The following is a 15,487-nucleotide window of genomic DNA, read 5'->3' as shown; positions in this document are numbered from 1 at the left end:
CTGATAATTGAATTACATTTCTAGTAATGACTTAATCCAGCTATTGTAAGCATCATGGTTATGTCATACAAGCAGTATCAAGTCACGTACACAATCTATTTCATAAAATCATAGAATGGGTTGTGTTGGAAGGGACCATCGACTGCTACTCTATATCTATCAGGTATAACACAACATGACTGTCAATATTTTAAGTTCTTAAACCTGTTTTCAGTGTGTTTATCTGTGACATTACAAATTACAGACTATAAGCAAACATTAAACTGAATTAAACAAATTTTAAAAAAAAAGCAAGATTTTATTAAGACCAATCCAAAAGAGCAATTCTAATAACTTATAGTAACAATTTAAAAAATTACTGACTTTTCACATCTTTTTTCTCTGTACATTCATTCTTCTTCATACATACTTTACATAGCAGCATCATTATAATTCCCCATTGGGATTAGAGTACAAAAAGTCTAAGCTACATTTAATGCAACCTCTTTGGTTCAAAGCAATCAACTCCCTTTTTCAAAGACTTCATAAATTGCTTCCACAGCATGCATGCTGCTGCCATAAATCCATGAATTAAAAGTGCTTTCTTTGAATTCCAGAATCCCATTGAGCAATCTGTCTGATTTCAAGATGAGAATTCATCTGATAGTCGTTAACAATCAAGAAGCTGCACTACATTCTCTAAGCATTTTAAGTAATAGGCATTTAGCTCATTTCCTTCTGGCTGTGGAGTACCTAAAATGAAATAAAAACAAGATCTTAATTTCAAATTGATTCTTAATAAAAAATCATATTTTCCAAAGATCAAATCAGATGCCTCGCATTTAATCCATATCCTATTTTATGAGCATTCTGCGTTATGGAATAGAAAAATTAAAACAAATATTTAATGTTTCAATTTTTTTGTTTATTTGTTTGAGTTTGTGTGTGTGTGCACACGTGTGTGTGTGTGTGTTTGCTTTCCAAGACCCCACTCAGTTGTAAGAACAAAGTAAGAACAAAGTGAAAACTGTCTTTTGATTCTGCTATGCTACAATAAGATAATCCTTTGGTTTTTTTTCCAAAACTTTTGGGGGAAAGCAAAGTGAGCAATGGAAAAGAACAAAAGACGTTGAAAAAAAATCCACCACTTATAGTTAGAAGAACAATCTACCATTTTAGCTCAATTGTCACTGTAAATTAATTAAAGAATCACTAGGGTAGGCCAATAAATAAATTTTTGCAGGAAAATATTGAAGACAACTTCACATGACTGTAAACTGTAACAACTACAGGTCCATAAAGTATTTTGTAGTCATTATTTTGATATTTAAATGTTTACTGAATTTAAAAATCAATATTTCAGACTATGACTTTCCATTCTAAAGTAGTATATCAATAAACATGGATCAATATTATTAAGTACTAGTCTGTGAAAAATCACGTATTTCTACCTTGTTGATTTGAACAGTCTAAGTTTTGTTGTGCTATTAATGTCAACACAAAGTTGTCTATTAGCATGTTTTTAGTATTTGAATACCTTGCTTTATACTACAGTTAGTGTTTGACTTAGTAAAGGATGAATTTGGAACATCAGCACAATGGATTAGAGTTGACATAGTATGGGAGGGCATTGAGTGCACCCTCAGTAAGTTTGCGGATGACACCAAGTTGGCTGGAAGTGTCGATCTGCCTGTGGGTAGCAAGGCCCTACAGAGGGATCTGTACAGGCTGGATAGCTGGGCTGAGGTTCAACAAGGCCAAATGCTGGGTCCTGCACTTTGGCCGCAACAACCTCAGGCAATGCTACAGGCTTGGGGCAGAGTGGCCAGAAGATTGTGTGGAGGAAATGGACCTGGGGGTATTGATTGATGCCCAGCTGAACATGAGCCAGCAGTGTTCCCAGGTGGCCAAGAAGGCCAATGGCATCCTGGCTTGCATCAGGAATGGTGTTGCCAGCAGGACCAGGGAAGTGATTGTCCCTCTGTACTCGGCTCTGGTGAGGCCGCATCTCGAATACTTTGTCCAGTCCCTCACTGCAAGAAAGACATTGAGGAGTGGGTTCAAAGAAGGGTGACAAAGCTGGTGAGGGGTCTGGAGCACTGGCCTTATGAGAAGCGGCTGAAGGATCAGGTATTGTTCAGTCTGGAGAAGAGGAGGCTCAGAGGAGACGTTATTGCTCTCTATAACTACCTGAAGGGAGGTTGTAGTGAGCTGGGGAGCTGGGGGTCGGCCTCTTCTCTCGTGTAACTGGTGATAGGACTAGAGGGAATGGCTTCAAACTGCGCCAGGGGAGATGTAGGCTGGATGTTAGGAAATACTACTTCTCTGAAAAAGTGGTTAAGCACTGGAATGGGCTGCCCAGGGAGGCGGTGGAGTCACCAGGGAAAACCCTGGAGGTGTTGAAGGAATGTTTGGATTTTGTGTTGAGGGACATGGTTTATTGAGAACTATTGGTGATAGGTGGATGGTTGGACTGGATGATTTGAAGGTTTTTTCCAACCTCGGTGATTCTGTGATTCTGTGGAAGAATTAAGCTATGAGCTGTTCTAGCATCTCCTAATTAAGATCCTGACAAATAGTGTACTATAAGCAGAAATTTTGTGGCAATTCTGTCTTTCAGAATATGAAGACAACTTTGTATTACAAGCCTCTGTACTGATTACCCTGTCTGAATACTAGTGTAGAGCAAATTAATTAAGGAAGAAAATTCACTGATTTAAAATTAAGTATTTGCATGCTTTTGCAAGATGAGAGTCTGATGCAACAAATTACAACATACAAATCCATTATTACCTACTGAAGCTGCAGCTCCAGCCTAGTGCTTGAATATCATTTCAAAATGAATGCTCTTGAGTTTAGCAATCTATCGTACAAAAGCTACTCAAAACTGTAGTTATCTTCAGGTACTTCAGAAAACCCTTAAGCTCCAAAAAGCCAACTAATTCATAGTATAGTGTTTTAAGACTGACACAACCATCTGTTCTGATTCCTTCTCTATGTAACTGAATATCGTGACTTTGAGAACTCTTTAAGCAAAGTTTAAGCTACAAGAACAACTTTTTTTTCCTAAATCATTAACATGGGAATATAGCATGAAACAAAATCAAACAATATGCTGCAGACAAAAATCAGACCTATTCTTACAAACGAGCCTTACCTATCACCTGAGACCTTGTATGAAATTTTTTAAGGAAATGACATTTTACTATCTACATTTAAAAGATGTCTGGCTATAAATCATATCAGTACTCATGATTTTAGACATGAAAGTATCCTCTCAAAACCTAGCAGCAAGCCAAAAATTACTCTGACAATATATATTGAAATGCACTAATGAGCTACTTGAAAAATACAGAATTGGAATTAGCTGAGATTAAAACTTACTTTTCACTAAAGAATACGCTTCATCTATTTTTCTCCTTATTAATGGATTCTTCAAAGTCACTTTTGCCTGCAGCACACAGAAACAAAATACAATGACTTCATTTTTTTCTCCCCACCTTGACACTTGAACAACAAACTCAGCTTCCCTGCTTGTAAATGGATATTGACGATAACTCAACAGGAAGTAACATTCTTGAATTTTAGAATTAGCATATGTTATCATCATACAGAGTATATTTATATAAGCAGAGTGAAATCACACAGGACAAGTTGCTTACTTTTGTGGTTCAAACCCCAACCCTGAGTATCTCTGTGATTAAAATAAGAAGATGGAGCTGCTGATGTAAGTTTTATTTACTTAAAAGTTGCCATGCATAAAAGAAACATTGCATTTTTATTCAAGTATTTCTCAAATACTAACCTTCTGATAGTTGTGAAGCAATGCCCAAAGTGAAGCTGCTCCAATTCTCTGAACTGCACAACTATCACTTTCCAAAGAGGTAGTTAGCACTGCAATAGCTTTATCTTAAAATAAATAAATAGAACAAATAAACCATCAAGAAAATATCAAAGCCATAATTATATTTACATTTCTCTAGTTTTATACTTGGAGTGCACATTTTATATGACATGTATTGGTATAGTAGAGGAATTACACAAGTTACAATATCAGATTAAATTTAAATATGCTCACAAAGTGTTTAAAAACAAACAAAAAAACAATGAGTGCTAAAAAATAAGCAATGAGTAATAAAACATGCACATGTTATACAGGCATCAGATATGCATAGGGACTGAGGAAGCTAGGAAGCTGTTGTAACTCTCAGGAGCCACAATTAGAGCCACATCAAGATGGAAATTAAGATGTTTTTATTTCCCATAGTAATTGCAATGAAAGTGATTTGTAACTGATGAAAAATATTTTTCTCTCTACAGTAAGTACTTTAATCTCCTAGCCTGACTGTGAAATCAGACTCAGGTAAGAGTGTTCACAAAATACACAGATAATGTATATGAATAACATATGCTTAATTAAGGCAGCATCAGGGAAAAATCTAAAAGGATGGACACTATAGAAGATCTGCTTAAAAGTCATAAGGAAGGCAGGAGTATTCTGTCTGCAATTAAATGAGGGAGAACCTGAAACATCCTAAGAAAAACAACAACAAATAAAACCCAAAACCAAACAAAAAACAAAACAAAAAATCCAATCAAGAACAGTTCTGTCCTTGTTGTTACATTAAACATACATGCCATGATCATAACTTTATCACTATCATAAACATTTTCAGCTCATGACAGAACACATAATAGTTTGTTTCAATAGCCATGATTTGCAGGAAATAATAAGGTTTCATTTGAAGAGATGAACTTCCATGGTAGAAATTTCTATTAAAAAATTCTGAACTAGATTATTACAAATCTTTCACAATAATTTTGTAAAAACTACTTTGCTTTTCCTTTTGCTAAATATTCTTATTTTGAATGCACTTCTGCCAAAGCATCAGTTCTAAAACAGCTTCTACGAAAATCATTTTTATAAATATGCTTTTCTAAATAATATTAAGATCTTGATCAGTAACACAAAATGCACCAAAAATATGGTATCATGGAAGACATATTTTTAATTAGATTTAATACATTTCATGCACTTACCATTAGCTAATATCTTAGGCTTATTTGTTGGACTAAAACATATGTTATGTAGAATAAGTAATGCTATATGTTGGCTGCTTTTGTGTTTGCATTTACACATTTCCACTATCTGGTCTAAAAACCCATTTATCTTCATAATCATTTGCTGTCCATCTTCTCCAAAAGATATGTTCAGTAGCAGCTTTAGCCAAAGAGTACACACATTGCTAGGATTTTTATGACTTCCTTTTGGTAACGAAAGAGACAAAAAGTTCTGCAGGAAGTTACTCTGTCAGAAGGAACAAAAAGGATGTTAGGATATGTACTGTTCAATGGTTTCTTCACTGCTGTTTAGACTTTCCAAGGTATATACTTGACCAAAACCTAATATTAATGTTTTAGTTGTATTAATATAATATATTTACTTAAATTAGAACTTGCATCACTACATAAGCATTCTGGTTTGCTTTATATTTATTGTTTTGGCCCCCCAAATGAGCTATAAGCAATTATATTGAATCAGTGTAGTATTTATATAATATGTTCTTTATTCCTCACTTATATTAACAAGTGTTAAATGAACAGTATCATTCCCTCCATATACAGTCATAGACAACATATCTGCAGCAAGTTTGCATATGAGACAAAGCTGGGAAGAGTGGCTGGTATGTCAGAGGATCATGCTGCCATCCAGGGCGAACTCAAGAACATGGAAAATTTGGCTGGCAAGAACCTCATGAATTTCAACAAGGAGAAATATGTGGGTACTCCCAGTACATGCTGAGGGCCACCCAGATAGAAAGCAGTTTTGTAGACAAGGACTCACAGATCCTAGAGGAACATGAGGTAGAAATGTGCTACTGCCACTGAGAAGGCTAAAAGTATCTTAGGCTGCATTAGACAAAGCATTGCCAATAGGTCGAGGGAGATCCTTCCCATCAACTGGCAAGCCTGTAATACTTTCCTGAGTTCTGAGTGTTTCAAGAGACACAGGCATGGTGAAGAATACAACAATTGGCCACAAAGCTGAGTAAGGGACTAGAGCATCTATTCACATATGGGTAAAGGCTGAGAAAAATGGGACAGTTTAGCCATGATCACAAGACACTCCATACTGAAGTATGAGGGTTTATTACAAAAAGCAAAATGCTTACATCACATATTAAAAGAAAAAAAAAAGTGAAGAATATTATTTACTTACTTTCTGAATAATTCCTTTACAGTCATGAGATAGAGCAAGGTTAGAAAGAAGATCAAAGATCACGTGCTGAAGTGGGCTGTTATCATCGGATACTTGGGAAGCCAATTTCAAGATGTTATGCATTAATGAACTGCCAGCTGCACTTCGTACAGACAGAAGTGATGATTGTCCACCACTGGTCCAACAAAGTGAAGCACAACCTTAAGGAAATAAAACATTTACCATATAAGACTAAATATGTATACATTTTTTAAAAAAAGAAGAAATTAATGAAAGAATGGAGAATACGAAAATTTACAGGAACAGCAGTCTACTGTTCTTCTACTGTTAAAAAAAAGTAATTGCTCTGTCTTAGAGTGTCTCCTTAAAGACAGGTACACTCTAATAAGAGTACACTCTTATGTGGCATGAGAATCCAAACCAATCCTCTGAATTTGCTTTAGAAATCAGGTCTCTATACTTGTGAAAGTTTTAACCATAGTAGAAAGTAAAATGCTACACTACAGAACTGCAAGCTCAAATTAACACATCAACAGAGAACAACGAAGTTACCAATACAGCGTTTATGTAAAAATATGCATTCATACATTTTTATTTAGTGGTATTTGTGAACTGTAACCATGGTTAATTATTTATATGGCAAAAGTAAATAAAAATCAGACCATTTTCAACTGTTACAAACATATACATGTTTTCTTTGACTGCATTAAGCAGAAGTGGATAAGCAGTTTAGAATAGGTAAGTTTGGGTCACCTCATAAACAAAACTATGAACAGAAAGAGGAAACATTATTAAATTAAAGTCTTATTAGCAAGGATTGATACAGTCTAGAGTCACACAGAGGAGCAAGAGGACCATCAGAACTTTAAGCTCAATTTCCAGCATTTCACAGAACCTTACACATTCACTGTGGCTGGTGAATACATTCATGTATTTCTGAAGACCATTTTAAAAATAATGTATTTATGAAAAAGATATCATAGACTGATGTAAGATCTGGAGATATAAGTTTAAAAAGAGGGTGAAAACGCTCAGTTGTTAATATTCTTAAAAGCTAACTCCTAAGGGTATTTTAATAGGGAGAAATCATCAAATACCTATGTTTCCTCAAGTCACAAACAAATTGTTATCTAAGTTGACAACCCGGATATGGAATGAGCAGTGAGGATAATTACTCAGTGGAAAAGAGGATTTCCTTAAACGAAGAGGATTCTTATGAAAAATGCACTTTTATCAATCTAGTTACTGAGACCAATATATAAATAGAAGAAATACAATATGAAATTAAAGTAGATTACTATATTTTAAACAAGGAACAAAATATAAACTGTATGAAGTACTGATAACATTGTTCTCGACAATAAAATTCCCATAGCAGTATTTCTATAGTATACTATTTAGTTCAGTAAGACTTTCAGTGTAACCAACAGACGTGGTTTGAATTAAATGCTATTTAATCCTTTAATACAACTGTATTATTGCTAAATCCAACCCAGTGAAACAGGATCTGAGCAGGAGACTTGAATCTGTTAAAATTAAAACTCTTGATAGACTTTGATGGACCAGTGCTTTTATACTCTGTTCTAGCAGTAGTAATAAACATTCTTTTCCCATTATGCTTTTTTCTGCTCCCTTTTTATGCTATCCTAATTATTCTTTTTAAATATTTTGATATATTACATCACAGAGAGACTATACCTGCAGGGTAGTATGCAGTGTAGACACAAAGCAAATGCAGAGCTACTTCCATTGAGGAGTCATCTATTAAAAGCCATGGCCACAGCAAATGCAGAACAGGAACAAGATGAGCTTTGAGTGCTGCTATCTATGAAATCATGATGAAGAATTTATATTACTATGTAAATACCATATTACTATATAATTACTACATTACTATAGTATATACTCAAGTATACTCAAGTATAAACAAAGTGAGAAAAACAAGTTTTTTCTTACTGTGCCTCATTAATTTGCTTTAAAGTATTGTACAGAAACATGTATAATTCCACAAGACAACTTACGGCCAGAAAATGCAGCATAGGAAGTTCTGCACAAATGTGCGCAAGAACTTCTTTACAGTGAGGGTGACGAAGCACTGGAACAGGCTGCCTAGTTGTGAAGTCTCCTTCTCTGGAGATATTCAAGACCCGCCTGGAAGCCTACTTGTGGGACCAGGTATAGGAAACCTGCTTTGGCAGGGGTGTTGGACTTGATAATCTCTGGAGATCCCCTCCAACCCTTACGATTCTGTGATTCTGTAATTCTTTATAGACATTGTTCAGTTTTAAATATTTTAACTTTTATTTCAGTAACCTCCTTTGAAATCTCTTTTAGTGATATGCACGCCTACACGTTGCCATATATCTTAGTATTAAAATACTTGAGTAGCAAATTCTCAAGTATACATTATATATCCATATTTTAGTTTCTGCACAGATTTATAATACAATATTTACTGACAATTATCTTCTAGCAATTAAATTTATTCCTGTGAAGAAATATGCCAGTAAGTCAAACTTGTTATTCTAGAACCACCCTAAAAAGTTTTAATTACTGGGAGACATGCAAATAAAGGCAAAGATTTATTCACTCCAGTTGCTATTATTCAAGAGCTCCCCATTCTACAGCTAGTCCAAATAAATTAACTGGAACTCAAAGAGCATGGAAATAAAAAAGTGCAGTTGTACAGAGCAAATAATAGAAAATCAGTTATCAACAACATCCTTCTCTTTTTCAAGCAAACAACTCTGCAGACCCTTGATGAAAACAAGAGAACTCTCAACAATAATCTCATTTGATTTTTGCCTTGGTGTAAAGGAAATGGTCTTGATTCTGGAAGGGAAAGGTTGCATCAGTGTAGCCAAAGCATTGGTATATGGGATATATACCATTTGGATAACCAATTGGCTTATGTAGGCCTGTAACGTACAGAATCATTAAATCATCAAGGTTGGAAAAGACCTACAAGATCATCCAGTTCAATCATCCACCTATCACCAACAGTTCTCACGAAACTATGTCCCTCAACACAACATCTAAATGTTCCTTGAACGTTACCAAGTTTAGTGACTCCACAACCTCCCTGGGCAGCCCATTCCAGTGCCTGACTGCTCTCTTGGAGTAGTATTTCCTAACGTCCAACCTGAATCTCCCCTGGCACAACTTGAGGCCATTCCCTCTCGTCCTACTAACATGTTGCTCTATATACAAAAAGCAGGCTAAGCACATGCCCTTGACAGAGGTACTCCTGTAAGAAATTACTTACCTTGCATTCTTCATTTTGAAAGAGGCAGTTTCTAAGAAGCTGCATAGCACATCTTAACTGCTTTTTAAGGCTATCCTCCTATTTAGATAAAAACATTTGAAGATAAGCACAAAAATACAAAAAGAATGCATGGGAAATGAGAGGTGAAAATCTAAGGTATCAGTGTACAGGTCAAATGTCTTCCACATACTTTCCTTCTGATTTCAGGTTAGATTTCTTTCAGTTAGCTTTAAACGTGTATACCTGCACTCTTCCTCCTCTCTCTTTTTAAACCACACTATTTCCAGCGGGACTGAACTGGCCAAATCCAGAGATTTGTAATGTAGAGCTCAATTTCTCTGACAATTAAAGAAGAATGGGATGGAACAATTCCCAGGTTTGAGTTGTACCATCGTAAAGCAGAAATCCAAAAAAAAAAAAGTCAGATAAATCACTTCCTAAAAGCACCTATTTAAAATCCTTGGGTGAAAATAAAGATAAACTATCTCTATCTTGCAGATCTCTGTATTTGGTCAGACCAGTTCATCGATTATTCTCTCTGTCTTAGTTCACAATTCTTCATATTGGAAAGTTTCTGACCTTGTAAGAATAGTACAAAGATAAATATAGACCTTTGGACAGTGAACTATCATGAAGACTTTCAAGTATAAAAGTAAAAAAAAATATTTATCTTCATGGTAGCTCTGTGACACTAAAAAAATAATGATGGCTTGACCTCTAACTACCATGAGGTTGATACACTAAACCACTTCTGAAAGATGACCAAATTCCAATAAGATTGTTCAACCCAGGAGACTGTTTCCATACTTCTATATCTATAAGCATAAAGGAAAAAAGATGTAAAGTAGGATTCATGCTTATTCTCCAATAAGGTGAAACAACAGTATTTGCTTGTAAATCATACCAATTACAGTTGATGACATTTAAATATGAATTACGAATCTCAAAAAAGTTAATGAAAGTCAGATGTAATTAAAAAAAGAAACATACATATCCTCCTTTTAAAAACATCTTATGACTGGTTAGTCTCATTTTTAACTAAGTAAGATACAAAAAAAAAGATCCTTGAAGAACTTTTTTTATGGATTAATTTACTTGATAAACTCAAATAGCAATAAATCCTATAAAAATCCCCAAGCTATAACTAATACTTAATACAACTCATACAACTATACAACTTAATACAACTATCTTAATTTATTTGCTTTAGGCTATCTTGATTTTTACTAAGACCTTGTTCTGAGACCTTTTCTAAAGCTTGGCTATATGTATGTGCACTTGGCTAGTATCATGTGACAGAAAAGGAATCTCAGGTCAAATGCCTCAGTTGCACTGAGACTGTAGTTCAAATATATTTTTCCCCAACAGTCAAAATAAGACAAAGAATTACCTCTTCTAACCTTACTTTAAGAGATGCGCCCCAAAGTGGGCTGACAGGTGGTTTGTATGGCTTTCTCTCACACAAAACCAAGTTACTTATCTTTATGCGTCACCACATACAAACAAGAGCACACTTACATATGCTGCAACAATTTACAGTCCCAGCTCAATGGGGAAATGTGCCAGAAAGTTTTCTGCAAATTTCTTTCCAAAAATTCTTCATTAAATATAAAAAATCCTTCTGGCTAGTCAAGGTCACCCTTCTTATAGGGTTCTTTCTTTCAGATTTTAAATTCCTTCTATCTTTACTGAGAAGCACATGCCCCCCCAGCTTTGCCCTTCTCAGCCCAACAAATATAGGAGAGGAACAAACTCCAACCTCAATGGGCATACTCAGCACAGGACACTTTTCAGCCTCCATCCCTTGAAGAAGGGATAATAAAGTGTTTAGGTCTGAAGAGAAATCATTATGATCTTCAAATATCAGGGTCAAATTCCTGTAAGAGCTCATTGTTACAAAATGCAGTTTCACATCCTCACAAATCAAGCTTAATGTCTGTTTGTACCAATGACAAAGAGGAAAATAATATCTAGCTTAAACAATGCACATCTATCCTGCAGAAAGATACTTTCTGCAATTGCAAGTTAATGTGGGATTGTATGATATCAAATTTGACAGCAGAAGTCATTACTTGCATTTTAATAATTCTCTTAGATGAAAATAGTAGAAAGCAGGCAGAAACTTATGAGACTGTTGTATTATAATAAATCATCTATTTTTAGATGTGGTAAGGAAGAGCTGGGTAATAGATGAGTCTGATGATGGAATGAATGAAAATTAAAAAAGAAAAGCTAAAAAAAACCTTGTGAATGGAGTGAAGAACATGGGAATACTGATAGTGGAAGGAGCACATACACGAGGTAAACAAGCTGATAAGCTAATGACAAGGTCAGCTGAGTCTGATAAGAGATCAAAGCATCCAATCCAACTATGTAGGACAGAAAATGCAATGTAATTGGAAAACAAAGAAGTTAGAGAATAAAGAACAAGATTTATATGCACAAGTAAAATGCACAACAAGTTGCGGGATAGGAAGGAGATTGGTGCAGGAAAAGACAATAAGAAAATGGTGAGGACAGCTCAAAAGAGGGAGGAAAAAATGAAAAATGGAAAAGATTTATTCTTGTGAAAACAAGGTGAGAAAAATGAGCTACGCTGGGCAGGAGCATGACTGTTAAGGCTGGAAATCCAACTCTGAAAAAAACAAACAAATAATCAAGTTTGCAAAATCCCTGTACGTGGAGATTCTTAAGGAAGCTCTACTATAAAGATCCACTACAAGCTGTCATTTATTTTCTTTCATCTGATGCAGCTACCAACAGTACACACTTCAAGGAGAGAAAAAAAAAAAAGCTGAGAAGTGTCTTATCATATCAGTCTTCTGGTTTGCTTTTTTTTGTTTGTTTGTGTGTTTTTGTTTGTTTTGTTTTTTTGGTTTTTGTTTTTTTTACAGTTACCTTTTTTTTCTGTGCTTTCCCAGGCTTTAGAGAATCCACATTCAGCTGCGCATGAATATGCTTCATCTGTTCTATACAGCTACCTATCAGGTCAACTGGGAGACAAAAATCATTAATATTTAGAAACTCATTCATAAACAAAAGAATTCAAAATACCTTGTTGTAATGCGAATTTTCAAAGCAATTCAAAATAAAAACATAGTAATAATTTAAAAAAAAAACTAAGATTAGGTGTTAGTAGCACACAATAGTATGCCAACAGGCATTGTGGAACAGAAGATTTTAGCTCTTACAAAGATGATGATTACTATTACTCTCTTGAAGTTTAATTATTCAATTCTCCAAATTCTGCAAATTCATATCATATCCTTGATATCAGGAAGTAACTACTATAGTCCCTGAGTTGGATTGCACCTAGCAGAATGATCTCAAGAACGAAGGACATTCAAACAACCTCGTTTCAATTTTTGCCCATTCTTTCTCATCCTCCTTTTCTACACACTGTGAAAAAATCTGTCTTCACAACCTCATATATACATGCAGGTAATATTAGGTCCCACCCAAAGCCTCCTCTTCTCCAGGTTGAAGGCCATTGGCCTCAGTCTCTCCTCTAAGCTCCAGATCCTGCCCACCCTGTTGGCCTTCCACTGAAATGGCACCAATTTGCTGATAACTTTCTTGTACTGGGACAAATCTGGATACATTATTCCAGACTTGGCCTAGAAAGTGCTAGGTAGAGGAAGATAATCTTTTCCCTCAACCTATTGGCTACGCTTAATATAGTCCAAAATGCTCCTAGTCTTCTCACAATCAGCCTACTGCTTATCTCAAGGTCCTTCAGCTGCACAGTTTTAAGCTGTTGTTCCTCTCCATGTGCAGGACATTGCATTTGTGCATTTAAAAGTAGTTCTTAAGAGCTGAATTTTGATGGTAGAGCTATAGATATTTTCTGGACAATAATTTGAATTCCAGAACTCCTCTTTAAGACTTGTGCTGTATCACAGTTAGGATTTAAAGGCTGCTTAAGCACTTGTAGTGCTTTTACATCAGTCAGGTCTTAGATGACTTAGTGGGTCTTCAACATAAGAACCACGTTGATTGAAGCAAAGGCTGAGAAGACCATTAATACCTTTGGAAGTAGCAGGAAATAGGATTTGAAGATTGGAGTTTTCTGCCACTACTAGGATCAGGCATTGAGTGGATATACCTAAGATATATATTTCAGTGCGATCTAGGTTTAAAGGACCAACAAACCAGCAGAGATGGAAGTTATCAGAAAGCATTCAAGAGGAAAAAAGGTACTTGTGATGATCACCGAATATTAAATGTACATTACATGACAAACACAAATTAACTGGTAGATTCAAAAACCTCTGGTTAGAGGTTTTTAATTCTGTTTTACTATTGTACAGACCCTAGGAATGGAAGATGTTGCACTGCGAGAGGAAAAAAATAATACTTAAACTGGAAAATTGGAAGAATAAAACTAAAGAGGCGGGAAAGAGTGGAGCTGTGAAGAAGTATTTTCTTGTCTGTGTGCAGACAGAACTGAAAATACAGAGCATACTTTCACTAACAAGCCTCTATTGCCATGAACTAAGAAATGGATTTATTCTTTAAGACACTGTCAGAGTGAAGAGATTTTTGGTATTGAATGGATGAATATGAGTAGTAAAAACTCACCAGTCCTAACATATCTGATATTTAAACACGTATTTTTCGACTGGATACTGGATTTATTATTAACACATTTTAGCAAAAACACCTCAGCAAAAAAAATTCTCTGAAAACTAGGTATTTTGTTTTGACAAAGGCTATTACAATTAGTAAAATGTGAAAAACACCTTCAAACAGTTTGTAAAGCATTCATCATACATTTAAAAATGCTCACCTTCCAGTGCATATTTCTGGGCATTTTTACTGACAGCTAATAGAGAGAGCAATGCATTTGCAGCAACTTCTTTCAGCACATCCTTTGAAGATTTCCTTTCACAAACCTACAAATAAAGCAATTTCATTATAAAACTGAAAAAGTAATCATACTGAAAGTATTACTCATATTGTAAATATGCTGTCATAGTCTATATTCTCATTCATCACTACATTCCTGTCTAGAATTCTCCCTCTCTACATTCATGTTTATAGTTTATTCACAATATTGAAGTATTTCATTATTTTCTCTAACAGAAAGGAACAGAAAGCAAAACAAAAACAAAAAAAAAAACACCTATTTGCTCCTAAAGCCTATTCCTCTTTCTTTTTCTTAACATGCTACCTTTCCAAAGCCTAGGTTAATAATCTCAGCCTTCCACAGACCATTCCTAATACTTAGCCATACTACCACTGTCAACTTACTGACATACTTCCAGTGCAATGTCACTTTCCTTCAACAGAACGAAGAAGCACTACATACCAGTGAATTTCTCAAGACTAAAAATATCAACACAGGTAAATTTTACATACTCTTCCAGTGAGAGTAAAATAGCAGTTTGTCTTATTTTTGTGTTCCTGATTTTTGTTTGTGGGCATGCAGTATTTCTAATAAGAAAATTACATACATAAATATTAAATACATAAATATTATTTTCAAAATAATATTTGAAGTCATATAACAAGATAAAGGATTGAGAGCTGTCTGTGAGTTATGTTTTATCTGCTAGAGAATTTTATCTGTCTAGCAATTTTCTCCTCAGATAAGTTTCCAAAGTAACTGAAAATGGTATTTAGTATAAACAGAATACAAGAAAGTTGGAATCAATGCTAGTTTATGGTGAAAGAAAAACTTATTTTTAAAGTTAGTCTAAAACATGGCATCCAAATAAGAGCTTAGTACTTCCAACAGAAATCTCATACTTAGCCATATGACTACCTAAATTTGACACAGTTATGAATATCACATATACCATCTTTTGTTGGATTCAATCCTTTAATTAATAATTGTCTTACATATTTTTAATTTTTTAATATGCAATAAAATATCAATATTTGTTCAAGGCTTATCATTAATCAAACAGTTCAATGGAATGAGAACTAAAAAGTCAAGAGATGAAGACTAGTAAGTTAATAACTTGACAAAGATATTGATGACAACTTTAATTAATGATACAGACAACTGCCAGTAGATT

The 15,487-nt window shown here is 34.8% G+C and overlaps 1 protein-coding gene across 1 annotated transcript in view; it reads right to left on the bottom strand.

Moving 5' to 3' along the window:
• Positions 1-277: 277 nt before the first annotated feature.
• The window catches only part of RTTN (rotatin), an 84,075-nt gene continuing 68,865 nt past the window's right edge, over positions 278-15,487 (bottom strand). The window contains exons 41-49 of the mRNA XM_085220703.1: positions 14,254-14,359; positions 12,363-12,457; positions 9,465-9,542; positions 7,898-8,024; positions 6,200-6,399; positions 5,020-5,287; positions 3,785-3,888; positions 3,364-3,430; positions 278-732 (exon numbers count right to left, since the gene is read on the bottom strand). Coding sequence (XP_085076829.1) covers positions 650-732; positions 3,364-3,430; positions 3,785-3,888; positions 5,020-5,287; positions 6,200-6,399; positions 7,898-8,024; positions 9,465-9,542; positions 12,363-12,457; positions 14,254-14,359 — 1,128 coding nt within the window. The 3' untranslated portion in view covers positions 278-649. The remainder of the gene's footprint in view (positions 733-3,363; positions 3,431-3,784; positions 3,889-5,019; positions 5,288-6,199; positions 6,400-7,897; positions 8,025-9,464; positions 9,543-12,362; positions 12,458-14,253; positions 14,360-15,487) is intronic.

This window comes from Meleagris gallopavo, chromosome 3 (assembly GCF_905368555.1).
Source record: "Meleagris gallopavo chromosome 3, MGAL_WU_HG_1.1, whole genome shotgun sequence".
NCBI classification, from domain to species: Eukaryota; Metazoa; Chordata; class Aves; order Galliformes; family Phasianidae; genus Meleagris; species Meleagris gallopavo.
This window is presented reverse-complemented; position numbering and strand designations above follow the sequence as displayed.